The sequence below is a fragment of the Salmo salar genome, chromosome 24, assembly GCF_965601325.2.
Source record: "Salmo salar chromosome 24, fSalSal1, whole genome shotgun sequence".
Lineage (NCBI taxonomy): Eukaryota > Metazoa > Chordata > Actinopteri > Salmoniformes > Salmonidae > Salmo > Salmo salar.
The window spans coordinates 13,271,963-13,288,251 of record NC_138314.1 but is presented as its reverse complement, the minus strand read 5'-3'; the positions used below and the strand labels follow the sequence as shown (position 1 = coordinate 13,288,251).

Sequence of the window (16,289 nt, the reverse complement as noted above, 5' to 3'; positions counted from 1 at the left end):
TTGAGAGACTATTGGAGTGTGTACAGCCTACGCAAAAACATAACAGCGCTCATGCCTTTCAAGTGACTTATCAAATCATAATTAATCTCATCCGTACAATGTATTAAAAATCAAAACATATAGCCCAACGTTTGTAGAACAACTAAAGTTACATTAATAATTCTAAATGAACTCTTTTTAACCACTTAACACAGAATAGCCGCATGTGCGCACTCCCTCATCATTTGGAGAAAATATTTATATTTTAATCAGCTTTGTTCAATTGTATTCTTCATACTATAAAATAATCCCTTGGAATTCTAAGAAAATCTTGTCTACTAAATGAACTAGTGTAGCCCACAGCCGTTTGGCATAGCCAGATCAGGACCAAGCATGTCTAAAATAAATAATGTTTTTAAGGTGTAGGCTATATTACATGTATTTATTCGACTTTTTAAAATGGCTTGTAGGTTATGTGTGGGAAGGCAGGAGACACTAAATGTGTTTATGTTAATTGACGGTCAATTACCTTGTGACCGACAGTTATTTGCTTGATAATCACAGGCTGATGAAATTTGGTGACCGCCACAGCCCTACTCACGCCCTCCACTCAATAAAATCAGGGCAGAGTTTTGTGACTGAGGTCATTGATCACAGCAAAGATTTGTACTTTGAGAGCTACAAAGTGGCAATTAAGCTGAATGCTCTATTATTATAGAAAAGCACTGATTCTGTGAGTGGCTGATGACTGTCATCTGTGACTGAGCTACTGTACCTATTAAGAGTTGGTCACACTTACACCAGACTAACTACCAGTAGTATTAGTAATACTGTGTAGTAGGAGGATGAGTAGTATCACTAGGTAATTACACTTGTTGTTCCATTGTAGTTATGGAATAATGACAATGCCATTTTTAAATTGTTAGCAAATGTGTGTCAGTTTTCTACTCGGTGGTAACAATAGCTTGGGTAGACTTGGCAGCCTTGTTTGTCATGTCTTATCACGTCCCTGTTAATGCGATTTACTAGAGTGAGTGAGAGAGAGAGAGAATAGTAATAATAATTCCCATAATTTGACAGACACCTAATAGTCTTGCCTGCCAGACTCGTGTGAGAAGAGACTGGTATTAGAGATCTCAGTATTATCTGAGCAGTTTTCACAGACACTGATTGCCTGCCTCTGTTGCTAAGCTACATTACATGTCTCTGTTCCTTTCAGTTGTTTAATAATCGGTCTCTGTTGCTTCTCTGCCTCCCTGTGTGTCTACTGTACCCAGTGTGTCTCTCACTGTGTGTCTCTCTGTGTCTAACTTCCATGTCTCTCTGTCTCTGTCTCGCTCTCTCTGTCTCTCTCTGTCTCTCTCTCTGTGTCTCTCTCTCTGTCTCTCTCTCTCTCTCTCGCTCTCTCTGTCTCTGTCTCTCTCTCTATCTCTGTCTCTCTCTCTGTCTCTCTCTCTCTCTCTGTCTCTCTCTCTCTGTCTCTCTCTCTCTGTCTCTCTCTCTCCCTCTCTGTCTCTCTCTCTCTCTCTCTCTCTCTCTCTCTGCCTGCAGGTTTTGAGCTGCTGTACCAGCCAGAGGTAGTGAGGTTGTACCTGTCTCTGCTCACTGAGAGCCAGAACTACAACACTCTGGAAGCTGCAGCAGGGGCCCTGCAGAACCTCAGTGCCGGACAGTGGACCGTGAGTCTCACACATACAACACACACATTGTAATTACGGGGAATAAGGTCTCTGAACCTCAATAGGAAGGACCAGTTATCCCAAATGGAGCTCTGCAGTGTCATTACCAAACACCCTCCATTTGGTTACTGTGGTGAGTAATATGAGTGTGATCTCTCGTCCAGCTCAGGGGCATTATTTTACCATCACTGGTGTAAAGTATGGAGGCTATTCATGCTCTTCCCTTCAGGAATGGAATGTTCATAGTCAATACAGTGGCTTTGTTAGGCCTAGCAAACTCTGGCATGCTAGCGCCATCCTGATTCAGTTTTTAACACCTATGTGTCACGCTGTAAACATATCCGTTGCCACGGCATGCATCACTAGGCTCCAGTTGGAAAAACACAACACAACAGACAAGATGTTAGATGGATTTGAAAACGTCCAACTTCTATCTCTTTGTTCATTTAAAAACAAAGCTTGCACATAACCTGTACTGTGTGTTTAACATGTATAACATGTGTAGGCTACAGTACATGTACACCCTGTATAAACTGTTTCCTTTTTGCTCTGTTTTCTATCACTGTTCTGCAGTGGTGATTTGTTGTTGTTGTGGTATATATAGAGACAGATTCCATCCCTCTCTCCATGGTTTTCCATTCAGTTTGAGCTGAGGAGGCTGATCGCCTGTCCTCTCTAGGGCTGCTGATCGCCTGTCCTCTCTAGGGCTGCTGATCGCCTGTCCTCTCTAGGGCTGCTGATCGCCTGTCCTCTCTAGGGCTGCTGATCGCCTGTCCTCTCTAGGGCTGCTGATCGCCTGTCCTCTCTAGGGCTGCTGATCGCCTGTCCTCTCTAGGGCTGCTGATCGCCTGTCCTCTCTAGGGCTGCTGATCGCCTGTCCTCTCTAGGGCTGCTGCCAACACGTCAAACCTCTGGCATCGAGGAGATGGACATTACTTGTCCCCGCTCACTATTAGGATATCTCAAAGCTTTTCTTTTGTTTTAAATCCGTTTTTCATCCCTTTCTCCCTGCTGCTCCCTAGCTGTTTGACTAGGTGCGGTCTGTTTTTTAGGTTTACTACTGCCACCCAGTGGTCTGGTGTTGCGCCAGTTTAATTACGTCTCAGGGGGGTAATGGTGTTCAGCAAAGGAGCTCTTTCATGTCAAACTTAATGTGTTGTGTTACAGGAAAAGAGAGAGGAAAATGTGTGTTTAATCAGAGACAACAACCAAAATCGGTCAAATCCAGAGATCCACTGTTGGCTGTGCTACTGTACAATAATAGAATCTGTGTGTGTGGGAGGGGCGTGCGTGTAAGCGGGAGTGTGTGTGTGTCTGTCTGTATTGGCTGGTATTATATTCTCTACATAGACTGGTTATCCATAGCCAGCATGAATGAATGAATGACATTTTTTTTGCTGTCAAATCGTCAATTGGCAACTCATCCCTTATGGGATTAATTGACACATAAATAAACATTACAATAATTCACTGTAGTAATTAAATGATAATTCTTCTTCCAGGGTTCTCTGCATTGCGCATCGCATAAAGAGTAAAAAAAATTATAGTAAATAAGTTTATCTAAACAATAATTACATCCCTAGAGCAGTAAAATGTTATATATATATATATATATATATATATATATATATATATATATATATATATATATATATATAAAATGTCTCATATATATATACACACACATCTCATATATATACACACACATATATATATATATATATATATATATAATGTCTCATATATATACACACACAGACAAATACAGAGCAAAAATTTTTTTTACGCAGGGCGATATATATATATATATATATATATAACATATATATATACATACAGACAAATACAGAGCAAACATTGTTTTTATAGAAAAGTCACTTGAACCCTGTCTGACACAAAGAGAAGATTAATATGGGAGACAAGCCTATACACACTCTGCATGTTCCCCCTCTGTCCCCAGTGGTCCAACTACATACGAGCCACTGTGAGGAAGGAGAAGGGTCTTCCCATCCTGGTGGAGCTGCTGCGTTCTGATGCTGACAAGGTGGTCCGAGCCGTGGCCATCGCCCTGCGTAACCTCTCCATCGACCGCCGCAACAAAGATCTGATCGGTACGATCACTGACCACATGACCTGATCACATGGTCAAACACAAGGCCTCTCTGTAGGGCAAACAGAACAACATTGAGACTAGATAGCTGTTAATGAGGAAAATAATATGATTGTTGAACCTGTGTATGTCTTTCGCTGAATAGGAATGTGTAATCTACTTATTGTAGAGAAGAATGATTGTAGATTAGTCCAAATTTGAATTGCTCGATATCGAACATTTTGTACAATGCTATTATGCCTCAATACACTATGTAACCATACAAGATACATGTTGACACACCTGTTACCGTTCTACTGCCATCTGACGGTGCCCTCTGCACCCTGTCATTTGACCCCTGCCCTGTAGGGAGCTATGCCATGAGGGATCTGGTGAGTAACCTGCCCAGTGGTCAGCAGCGGCCAGCCAAGAACCTGGAGGAAGACACAGTGGTGGCCATCCTCAACACCATCCACGAGATCGTGACGGACAGCTCCGAGAACGCACGCTCCCTCATCCAGGCCCAGGCCGTCGAGAAACTGGTGGCCATCAACAAGACAAGGTAGGATGATGGCACAGTACAGACCAATACAATACATTTCTTGACTTCTTGTTTTTGTTTTTGTATTATTTGTGTGTTTGTATTTGCTAGACATTCTACTGCACTGTTGGAGCTAGTAACATAAGCATTTCGCTGCACCTGCTAATCAAATCAAAGTTGATTGGTTGCGTACACAGATTTGCAGGTGTACACAACCAATAAACTTTGATTGAGGTTTGATTTACAACATAGTACAACAGAGCACAAAGCAGTCAAACAATTGCATGGTTTTCACATTAGCTGTACTATAACCATTTGCAAGTACAGTATGTACATTAATGACTACATGTGCCACGGGCCTCCCGCCCCATGAGAGAAGTGTCCATACTTTTAAATTATTTTGACTTTAAATGCAATGAATAATATCGTCACATTAATCATATCCATGATATACAGTGTATTCTGCAATCACTCAAGGACCAGGATTGTCTGCTGCTGGCCACATACAATGTAATGACCTCGTGCCTTTTCACATCCTCTCTAGGATGGGTGTTAATGGCCTTTTTAATAATATAAAGTGCTATAAGCTGGATTCCTTGTCATATCATTTTGATCTGTAGAACATTACTTAGATTGAATAGATAAAGCCCGTATCGTGTAGTGTCTGGTTTCTAGGAAACCTACTATAGTGCACTTCACCGGAATACTAAGTACTATGAATAGGAATTCAAGAGATGGTTGAATGATTCCCCAGTTTCCACTTTATTTCATATCACTGTCCTTATTTTCCATTGACTGATCTGATCTACTTGATCAAGTCAGCGGGAGATGATAATGTCTCATTCCACAACCTATTGATGATTTAATTAAGGTTAGTTTCTAATGGGGATTTTACACCTGTACTTTATTGAACACCGTCGGGTTCAAAGTTCTGGTACAAATCCAGTCGGGCACCAAAGGAAGCTCAAACTATATTTATTTACCACAGCTGCATAGCACACCATACAGGTCACACAAGCACATATATTTATACCTTCCAATTAGGCCCTCCTATATCTAGGATGAACAATCAGTCTCTGTTGCTGGGCAGGAAGTAAGTCTGTCTGTCATGTTGGGGGAAACGTTGTGCCCCTCCATGCCTTTTCACAGGACTTCTTAACAGTCAGGAGAGGCCTTGAGTTATTGGGAGTACACATTCCTAGTAGTCTTACTGCAGTCCACTAAATAATTACACTTTTCACACGCAAAAAGCTTAAACCTAACACTACATTCAATCTTTAAGAATATATAAAAGCGATATATTCATACTAAGTATGTAGTGATATAAAAGAGTAAAGATGTAAGCCGGTGTTCTGGACCAGTCACGAGGGTCTATCAGCTGGTACACCAGACTCATGGCTCCTCTTCATCCCTCGTGGAGTCATTCTGGCCTCTCAGAGACACGCCCCCTTTGTACTTTCCCTCTGCCCAAATACAATGCACATTAGATTATTCCATCTAACCAATAACATGACAATTACTGCTGCTAGGCCAATTATCCAATTATTAATGGACTAAAACGGGCTCAAGTCAAATAGTCTCCAACAATACCAAATAAATGTGTTTTCCCTAAACCCATGAGATTGACTTTGAAGTGATGGAGAACCCCCCCCCCCCCCCCATGTAATTAACACTAAGGGCTAAGGAGTACTTAATTAATTGAATGAAAGGAAATGTGTGCGGCCATTGGGGTGTGAATTTAAAGCAAGCTCCTGGGGCCGTCAGTGGGAATAGATGGATGATGGCTTTGAATGTGAGATTGATTGCATTCGCCTCCAGCCTCCACTAGCTGCTGGCAGTGGTTGTGTCCAACGTTCTGGGTTGTATTCACTAGACTACCGGAACTTGTCCAATAAACACGTTTTTGTTGCAAAAACGTTTTCCACTGCAAAATGTTTTGCTACGGTCTGCACTAATGAACGCGACCCTGCTTTCCCCCTTGTCTTGCTCAGCCAATCACCACGTGAGAACAAGGCTGCATCCCACGTGCTGCAGACGGTGTGGAGCTACAAGGACCTGAGAAACGCCCTGACCAAGGAAGGATGGAACAAGAGCCTCTTCCAGGTACACAGCTGTGTAGAAGAACGTGCGTGCGCACATGCACACACACATTCACACGCATCCACAATAAGTACACTCATATGTCCCTACTCTCTCCCTCTCAGCCTACAGCGAGCGGCGCCCCTAAAGCAGCCAAGAACGGCAAGCCAGGCTACGACGACACTACCCTGCCCCTGATGGAGAAGAACCAAGGTCAGTCTGTGACGGCAGGCGAGACTGGGGATCCTCCGGGCCTGGCCTACTGTGGTGAACTGAGTGAGGAAACCATAGATAATATAACTGCTCTGTATCTATGGAGGAAACCGCTGGTGTCTGTCTGCATCAGAAGTCTTGATTAGAATGAGTGCTGAGGAGGATGGCTCTATCTGGACTTTGTTTTGTGTGTCCTCACTCATAGCCATAATACGCACTTTAGGAGTGCTGTGCTTGAAACCTTTCGCCCTCATTGTTCTGCTGCGTTGTTTGATCTTCATGTGCTATAGTCAGTACAATTGGGATGGTGTGGTCTGGAGAATGATGCATCTTGGGTAGATTTATCTAATCCAATAGTGTGTTCCCAATGCAAATCCAAGCATGTAGAGTAGGATATGAATTTAAATAGAGCAGGGGGTCAAGCCGGCCCACAGGAATAATATAATTTTTGGGGGCGGGGGGGGTTAAATAAACACTCTAGACCACTCTTGAACGTCTAAAAGTAGATCAAAACTATGAAGGAATTATAATGGACCTATAGGTTTTCAAATAACATTTTTCTGGCCTGAATCTGAAATCCCAATGTGGCCCTCGAAATATAAAATGATTACCCAACCCTGACATAAAGGGAGGTACTGTAGCAACCTAATACACTAAACATCTCATTGACAGAGGAGTCGAGGGCATGACAGCACTTTTGTCTTCTTGTTTCTGGCCTTGTGACTTTTTTTGCAACCATGCAAACACATGAAGTGCGGTTGTCATTCACACCCATTCTCAGCCTGCCTGCGTTACTGGTTAAGTGTATCAGCAGACAGTGATTGAGGACCATTGGCCTGAAAGCAACACTGGCTCGTGAATCAAACCAATTGTGTGTGTGGCGCTCATGATAAAAACGGCATATAAATGCTTTTCAGGCACCAAGAAAAATGGAAGTGGTGATATGATACCTATGGACGAGCTTGGTCCAGGTAAGACCGAGTTTGCATGACCTCAATCGCAGACGAGGAGCACTAGTAGTCCCAGATGGAATGTTCTGATCTCTAGGGACTACTGACAGTTCTAGAACCCCCAACAACACCAATTCCAAAATGGAAATTCTAAAACAGTTTGTAGGGTACATTTTTTGCAATATTTGGAATGAACAAAGTTATTAATTGTTAGGATGCTGTAACAGTAGACAATGCAGTGCAGTACTGTTTTACTTATGATGCTGTATGCAAGACCCCTCTCTTAACAAGATGTTGGTATAAGGATGGGCGTTAATTCAGTAGAACAGATGGCAACAGGAAGTGTGGGCAATTTTCTGATTTTTAAATGTTCTCCTCAGTGCTCCTCTTTTCAATGAAAATGCAAACAATTTTCTTGTTTCCTCTCTAACTAATGAGTTCTTCCTCTACGTCAGATGTGCGCCACTCCAGTCCTGGAAGGCTGCATGCAGCTAAGCTACTGTAGTTTCCATCCATGCATTTAAGTGATATCCTTCTGTGATCTTCTCTCTCGCTCTCTCATATTAGATGGCTACACCATCGACCAGAGAGACAAGGACTGCAAGTACAAGAGTAGTGGAGACGGGTCAGTGGACCTGACAGAACGGGAGCCATTGAAGGTACTTCTGGTCTAGACCCACCCGTTACGGCCCATCTACAGCTACACTGACTAGTGGATCAGGCTATTAAAGCACACAAGTCGCGATGCTTCGTTCCTGTTAAGATAGCCTAAACCCGTCTCTCTTAGTGCCCAAAGGACCATGCCAGGCTCTTTGTAAGGAAGGAGTTAAGCAGCAGTTGATGTTGTCGTCTGTCGAGCCGGGTGCCACTCATCTAGCAGTCCAATTTACTGGATGCAGACAGCAGATCTGAGAGCAAAGCAGCAGATAATTGAGCGTAAGCTTTGTGATTGTGAAAGTAATTAATGTGGGACTGGTTAAGTCCTGCTCCTCCATCTAGAGAGAGAGAGAGACTCCCAGGAATATCTGGTAGTGAAGAACTAGAGGTGGTTCGATGGGTCAAACATGCTAACACAGCTAGACTTAATGAATAGAGTTACCATGAGTTTAGACTAGTAGCATGGGAAAAGAGATGTTTACACATTTTGCAGTCGTCCTCTATAGTCCCCCCCCAGTTGCTTCTTGAGATGATTATAATTATAGGACTCAAAACAGGGTTGGGGAATAACTGATTACATGTAATCAGTTGCATGTAATATGATTACAAAAAACCTTTTAACTGTAATTAGTTACATTACCAGCCAGTGGCGGTTCTAGCTTGTATGGCTCCCTGGGCGAACCCCCTCTTCATTCTGCACTAACTGTAATTTGAATTGGAACAACACAAATAAATAATCATAACATTTAATACTATATAAATATAAAAATATATATACAAAAATAAGACTTATAAATATCAAAAAGAAGTAACAAAGACAAATGGAAACAAATTTGTGTTGATTTGGCACTCGAGCGTCAATACATTACCCATCACCCAACACTGTCAACCAAGAGTCAAGACTAAACCAATTCACCTTGGTGGTGTGCAGACTGGTTTTATATTATTCTTAACCATTTCGCACAAACCAGAAAAAAAATGCAACAACATGTCTGTGAAACTATATTTTCACAGTATTATGAATTAATTGTGGTTTAGTTGGTAGCATTTCGTAGTGTGACTGATTTCTACTAATTGCATTAGTACTGTTCAAAGTTAGAGGTGCGCTATTTGATAGATTCCCCACTCCCCCTACCTCGGGCTTCCAGTGGGGAGACCTGAGGTCAACCCCCCCCCCCCCCAGCTCGTACTTCTGAGTGGGCCTTGCTCACAAACTAGAATCAGGGCGCCCACTCCGACAAGGTTAATTGACCCACAGTCCCACATGGTGACATGTCATTGATGTGACATGTAAATGAGTGATAGAAAACCGATCGCGCAAATGTCACCATTCTGATTATTTTTGTGCGGGCGCCCCGTGCCGCCCCCGGCTAGATGCCGCCTCGGGCGGCTGCCCATGTTGCCTGTACCTAAATCCGCCACTGTTACCAGCTAATGTATTGTAATCAGATTAGATACTAAAAAGCTAGATGATTAGTTATTGGATTACTTTTAAATTTAGAACTGATATTTGCTGAAAAGAAGACATTGACACTTTTCTGTTTTCTCAATGACATTCAATTCAGCATTGGAAAAAAGGCTCAAGTTTATGTTTGTTCCACCTGAGCGAGACCACTATGATGACACACCAAATGTGTTTGATGTATCCTTTTTTCCTTCTAATGCCTCTTAAGGGGAAAGTAATCCAAAAATTACATTTCTGATTACAATTTTGGACATGTAACTAGTAACTGTAACGGATTACATTTAGAAAGTAACCTTCCCAACTCTGAACTTCAAGTTCAGAGTTGTTATCCGACCGCAGCTGTTTTTTGGTCTGAAGATGACATAAATAAGTGCTTAGTGTGTAATTGGCAGCTATGCAGCCTGGAGACACAAATGCTTGTCAACATACAGTATGCTTCTTAAGTCCTGCAAAACCTCCAGAAGCAAATTAGCTGTCAGACAGGACTGGAGGTAGCAGATATGTCCTCTGATGCCTACAGCCCCCACCCCCCTTGTTTTGAATTGACTTAAGCACAGAAATAACCAAAACTGCTCAACCCTGCTTTCTACACCTCCAGAAGGCTGCTACCCAAAATGCAACTGCTGTTTGAACTGCTTTGTCCCCCTCTGTTTGCATGCATAATTTGGTTTCTTGATTTTAATCGCCTTTTTCGGACTCTAAAAGCTTCCTTTATGCTAAGGAACTAACCCTGGCATTCCACTCCTCTGTAAAGACTATATTTATTGACCTCTTTGATTTGCTGTTAACCCCTTCTCCCGTTGCTGCAGAATGACACAAATACGAAACACTATGTCAGGAGTAACAGGCCTGCAGTCAATCTGGTGGATGCTTGTGACGTTAAACCTCAGCCTGTTGACTCCTGGGTCTAAATGCATGCATGGTAGGTCTTACAAACGTTTGTTTTTCCACTTTTTGGATTGTTAGTCTCCGTTTTGTTTGCTCCACCACCTTTCTGTTTTAGCCCTCACGTACTTCACTGCTGGTTTGTATGTTTGTTTATGGTTGACCCAGAGTAATTGGCTTATGACACCAAACCTCATTTTCACAGTTTTGAAGCACCTGTTTGATGCACATCCATCTGTTGAAATATGTACCGTTTCCCTTGACTAATTCACATGAAATGAGGTTTGTTCTAAATGATGAAAGGGAATAACTCTATAGACTTTACGTGGATCACACACGCTCCACTCTAATGAATAGCTTTAGGATGAACACGGTGTATCCCTCTCCCTATCTACGTTCATGACACACACTGTTCCCTGGGACAGAGAGCTCCTCCAGATAAATAATGCATACCTGGATGAACATAGCCAAGCCAGAGGAGCCAGTCTATGTGTAGACTGCCTGTGCTTGGCCAGGCTAGCTACTCTGAGGTTCTCTGGCTTGGCTGTATGACTGTATGTGCTAGGCTAGCTGCTCTGGGTTCGCTTCGTTACAGCTCATTATACAGGATCCTCTCATCACTCGCTCATATCTGTCCTCCTGTCCCATCACTTATCACTGAGTGTTTCTGCTGTGGGTGAGAAGCTGTGGTAGGTGGCTGATCATCAACAGCTCTTTGGAGGCAAAGGGCTGTGTCTGTCTGTCATTGCTGTTAGCCTCAATATTCTCTCATTGCTCTCCCATCGCTCTCATCCTCCTAGGTGAAATGTAGTTAGACAGTTATACAGCTTTGATTGACTCATGTCTGAAAAGCAAAATGATTATCAGCACAGAATCTAAAACAATTGTTTATTTAATACCGCTTTGAAAAATATTTTGATCATCACATGATCTTGTCAAGTCAATGCTAATGAACAAAAAACATATCTAATGTAACAATGACATGCTTAGAATGGACATTGAGTCAATCATGTAAGACAGGATAATCATACGAAAGGCCTTCTTCACTATTGTATTTATTAGGGATCCCCGTTTGCTGCTTCCAGGGCAGCAGCTTCTCTTCCTGGGGTCCAAACACATTAAGGCACTTACATCACACATAAAACTAAAGATAAAACAGTACATCATAACATTATTAAGCACTACATATCTACAATCCAGAATGTATAATACCACCATACAACAATATCACAATGTACATGTGTGTAGAGTGTGTGTGGATTGTGAAGAGACCTCTGGTGGTGTGTTTTGTGGGGTATGCATGGGTGTCAGAGCTGTGTGCAGGTAGTTTAAACAGACAGGTCGGTGCATTCAGCTTGTCAACACTTCATTTGTGTGTTAACCAAGCTGTCTTTTTGCAGCTGCCTTTCAAACATGTCATCCGAACATCTCTCTCGCAGTCTTTTGTCTTCATTTTTCATTGGATTTGACATCTCTCAAGCATGTCGGAATATTGATTTATGTATTTTAGTATTGTGATTTTTGAATTACTGTAATACCACTTGATCACTGTGCCCTCTGACTTACTGTAAAAGCTTGATTATTCAACTGCTTATAAAACCTGGCCTGCGTCCCATGGCACCCTATTCCTTTTATAAGTGCCCTATTATTGACCAGGGCCCATTTGGCTCTGATCAAAAGTAATGCACTAAGTAGGGTGCCTTTTGGGACGCGTCCCCTGCTCCACATAGGAGTTCAGGTCCTACATAATCACCAGTGTCCCCCTCTCGCTCTCTCTGTTTTTTTTCTGTGTTCTAGGCTTAAATAACAACAGCGCAACATCTCAACTAGATGAGGAACTCCCATGTCATCACTGCCATAACACATGGAGCTTATTTTGATGTTGACTCGTCAGCAGATAGACTTTGTAAATGAAAGAGAGAGAGAAACAAAACAACAAAAATGATCATCCATCAGCCAATGTTTCATGCTTTTTGAATCAACAAATGAAATGTATAGAACAGAAAATCAAAAAACGACTACTTCTACTATTACTCATATCTACATTCCCACTGGATGGACAAACATAGTGTACACGAACATGAGGACTGTCAGGATGGAAGAATGGAGGCAGTTATCCTCCTAGAGATACAAGTATTCTAAAGCTCTAAGGATGGCTGCTGGTGGTGTGAGGCAGGAGAGAACATTATGTTTGTTGATTCTACTGCTTGCAAAGGTGGAGGGAAAGGGGAAAGAGAAAATTAACTATTTAATTTTCATGTCAAAATGAAGTTTGCTTCCAATTGTTTATTTCCATGTAACAATTTAGCTTATTGTTTCCATTTTATTTTTGTTAGTTTGTCTTTCCTCAAGGCACTGTAAATTGTATTTGTTTGTAATATAGTTTTTTTTATTTTGCTGGTCTGTCTTTTTCATTTTAGTTTGAAGAAGTGTGGACTGGTGTGGTAGATGGCAGATGAATGTTGGTGTGGTTTTAAGTTGGGGACTTGATGTTTGAGTGTCGCTTAAAGGAGCTGTAGCAGACTCCACACATACGCTTTTCAAACGCGAAGGCTCTCAAACACATTTGGCATACAGTGTTTCACTGTGTTTCTTTAAGTGCACTGGGATCATTGCTGTGCAACGCGTAGGGGACTGACTGGGTGCTGATTCAGTTCATAAACCCACAAGAATTTCACACACCTGCAAGTGTTGATTGGAGTTAGGGAAGTGAAATTACATGTACATTTGGTTGGGTTACTTATGGCTGTTGAGTAAAACAAAATGAAAATATATTTTCTGAATCGATACAGTCTTGGTTGTTTGCTGAAGGTATATGATTTACTCGGTTGGTTGCTGTTTGCCATTGATATGTAATAAAGTTGAATAGGATATAAGACATTTTGTTTATAAATGGATTGCGTTTATGAAGGGAGAGGATTGTGAAGTACACTGAACAAAAATATAAACAAAACATTAAAGAATTTCAAAGATTTTGCTGAGTTACAGTTCACATATGGAAATCAGTCAATTGAAATAAATTCATTAGGCCCTAATCTATGGATTTCGCATGACTACGCAGCGGTGCAGCCATGGGTGGGCCTGGGAGGGCATAGGCTCACCCCTGGGGGGCCAGGTCCACCCACTGTAGAGCCAGGCCCAGTCAATCAGAATTAGTTTTTCCCTACAAAAGTGCTTTATTACAGACATAAATACCCCCCCCCTCTTCTGAAGAAGCTGGATGTGGAGGTCCTGGGCAGGTGTGGTTACACGTGGTCTGCGGTTGTGAGGCCGGCTGGACGTACTGCCAAATTCTCTAAAACGACATTGGCTTATGGTAGAGAAATTAACATTAAATTATCTGGAAACAGCTCTGGTGGACATTCCTGCAGTCAGCATGCCAATTGTGCACGCTCCCTAAAAACTAAAGACACCTGTGACGTTGTGTGACAAAATTGCACATTTTAGAGTGGCCTTTTATTGTCCCCAGCACAAGGTGCACTTGTGTAATGATCATGCTGTTTAATCAGCTTCTCAATATGCTACACCTGTAAGGTGGATAGATTATCTTGACAAAGGATAAACTGCTCACTTACAGGGATGTAAACACATTTTTGAAAAACATTTGCGAGAAATAATATTTTTGTGCCTATGGAATGTTTCTGGAATCTTTTATTTCAACTCATGACATATGGGCCAGCACTTTACATGTTGTGTTTATATTTTTATTCGGTGTACACGCTCCTGTTGTCAAAGGGTAGAACCTAAAAATGTTTTGTATTTTTGTTGGTTTTATAAATGTATATTAGGGTCAAAGAAAAGCAACAAAGAAAAGCAACAAAAAAAACCAAGAAACTTAATTGTGTACTCATAACAGGTCGTTTCGGAAGCACATTCATTGGATAAAGGATCACCATGTTTGTAAACAGAAATAACTACATCATTTAGGTGTGTATCAAATCTGTAGAGTCATGTTAATTACATATTTATATTTTGTACTGTCAAGATTGAAAAAAGAAGACATTTATCTTCAGCTTTCTTTTTAAAGGTGTGATGGACTGATGACCTGGTCTCCAAATCTTTGTAGGAGATTAGGGAGGGGGAAAAAGAGAAAGGGGAAGTGGATAGTTCAGCAGGGGTCACTCAAGAGAAGGATGGGTGGATGCAGCAGCAGGGATAGACAGCAGTGCTAGAATTCCATTTCATTTCACACTGCAATTATATAGTCGCTGATAACCTAAAAACGTGCTTTGATTTTGCCAATGCATCTTTAAAGAACTATTTGAAACAAGCATGAGCAAATGTACAGATGTTTATATATTCTTTAAGTGCCAGTTTTTGTGGTGTAATTGGATATTCAAGTCATTCACATCCGGAGAGAACAGAGGAGAGCAGTTGCATGTGGTTCAAGGCAGAATTTGCATCACATTGTACAAAGTCTGATTATTATATTTTTTGTTCTCTCTAGAGGCAGTTGAAATGTAGTAGAAGATTACGCCGTTGTCTTTTAAAGGGACAAAAGACAAGCTAAACTGCACGTGGGTAAAGATTTAGTGGTGGTGTTGTGATTCGTCTTTCTCCATCTCCAAGTGGACATTGCACTATGAACCTTCTCTCTCCCAATTCTGGGACTCGTGAGGGGGACCTCCACTACAGAGCAGCTTAACTCATGCGTCGGCTATAGGCGAATGGCATGTGCCTGCGTCTGATTTTCTTTGTGATGTGATTTATAAAGCTTGCATATTTTACACTGTGTTTACAAAGACTTATGTGATAAAATAAAGATTAAAAAGTACATGTATTACCTTTTGATTTCAGAGAAAAGTAATGTAATAATGTAAACGTTCTCCATGTCGACATACGTCCTCAGAACTGTGCTTTTCATTGGATTATTCATCTCTGACTGTCTATTCCTGACTGCATTTTGCAGTACACAACCAAAGGACCTGGCGTTGTATTTATATACATATGAAAGTATTCCAGGAGCTTGTTTGTGGATGTATATCTAATTGTACATTTACTAAACAAGATGCTGTGAAAGAAATGCAAGAAAATGGGGCAGAAATTGAATCAAAGGGGCAAGACCTACCTGTGTAGATATCACTGATTCAAACTCTTCAAAATAAAGTAACTGTATCAGTAGCAAATGTGTTTGTAACTATCATGTGCCTTAACCTTTTCCATGGTAGATAAAGAAAATGTGTTTTATATCATGCTTTATCCTCCCTCCGTCCTCCGCCCTCATCCCTTTCTCTGTTTACCTCTTTCCTTCTCTCTTCTTTGCCAGGCTCCCTATCCATCTCTCCCTTCCCCCTCATTCCACACACTCACACATTCACCCACTCTGTCCTCAGTGTAGTCTAGACTGTTGGTGGATATTTGCCTTGTATTACATTGAATTATAAACTTTTAAAAGATGGAGATATAAAAAATGGTTTGATTTCATAGAGTAAGTTGTTATTGCTTTCGTAGCTATCAGAGCGATGCCACAGTGACATAATGTATTATGTTAATTTTACTAATATCCAGAGGCAAGTGTTATGCTTGTTTAAATAACGGGAAAAATACAGATTTGTAGAGTATAAATTTGGTGTGTTTTCAATAAACCATGCCTGGAAAGAACATGTTGCCTGTGTATGTTTGTTTGGTATTCCGCACAAATGCAAGGATATACAGCTTCATGTATTTTACCTGAAGCCGCAACACGAATGTATTGCATAAAGTTGTCACTATTCTCTTATATAGCTTTCTTGTCTGCATGGTTAAATGAGAC

General features: G+C 41.3%; 1 protein-coding gene across 24 annotated transcripts in view; it reads left to right on the top strand.

The window, feature by feature from the left end:
- arvcfb (ARVCF delta catenin family member b) overlaps positions 1 to 16,138 on the top strand; it is a 253,349-nt gene extending 237,211 nt beyond the window's left edge. For 12 of the 24 annotated variants that reach the window (XM_082968490.1, XM_014170900.3, XM_014170907.3 and 9 more), the window contains 9 exons: positions 1,531 to 1,658; positions 3,619 to 3,769; positions 4,117 to 4,309; positions 6,280 to 6,391; positions 6,493 to 6,643; positions 7,498 to 7,551; positions 8,098 to 8,189; positions 10,462 to 10,574; positions 12,335 to 16,138. In XM_082968490.1, the coding sequence (XP_082824616.1) occupies positions 1,531 to 1,658; positions 3,619 to 3,769; positions 4,117 to 4,309; positions 6,280 to 6,391; positions 6,493 to 6,643; positions 7,498 to 7,551; positions 8,098 to 8,189; positions 10,462 to 10,563 (983 nt within the window). In that variant the 3' untranslated portion in view covers positions 10,564 to 10,574; positions 12,335 to 16,138. The remainder of the gene's footprint in view (positions 1 to 1,530; positions 1,659 to 3,618; positions 3,770 to 4,116; positions 4,310 to 6,279; positions 6,392 to 6,492; positions 6,644 to 7,497; positions 7,552 to 8,097; positions 8,190 to 10,461; positions 10,575 to 12,334) is intronic. The other 12 variants (XM_082968493.1, XM_082968492.1, XM_082968504.1 and 9 more) reach the window with 6 other exon arrangements.
- Positions 16,139 to 16,289: the final 151 nt, after the last annotated feature.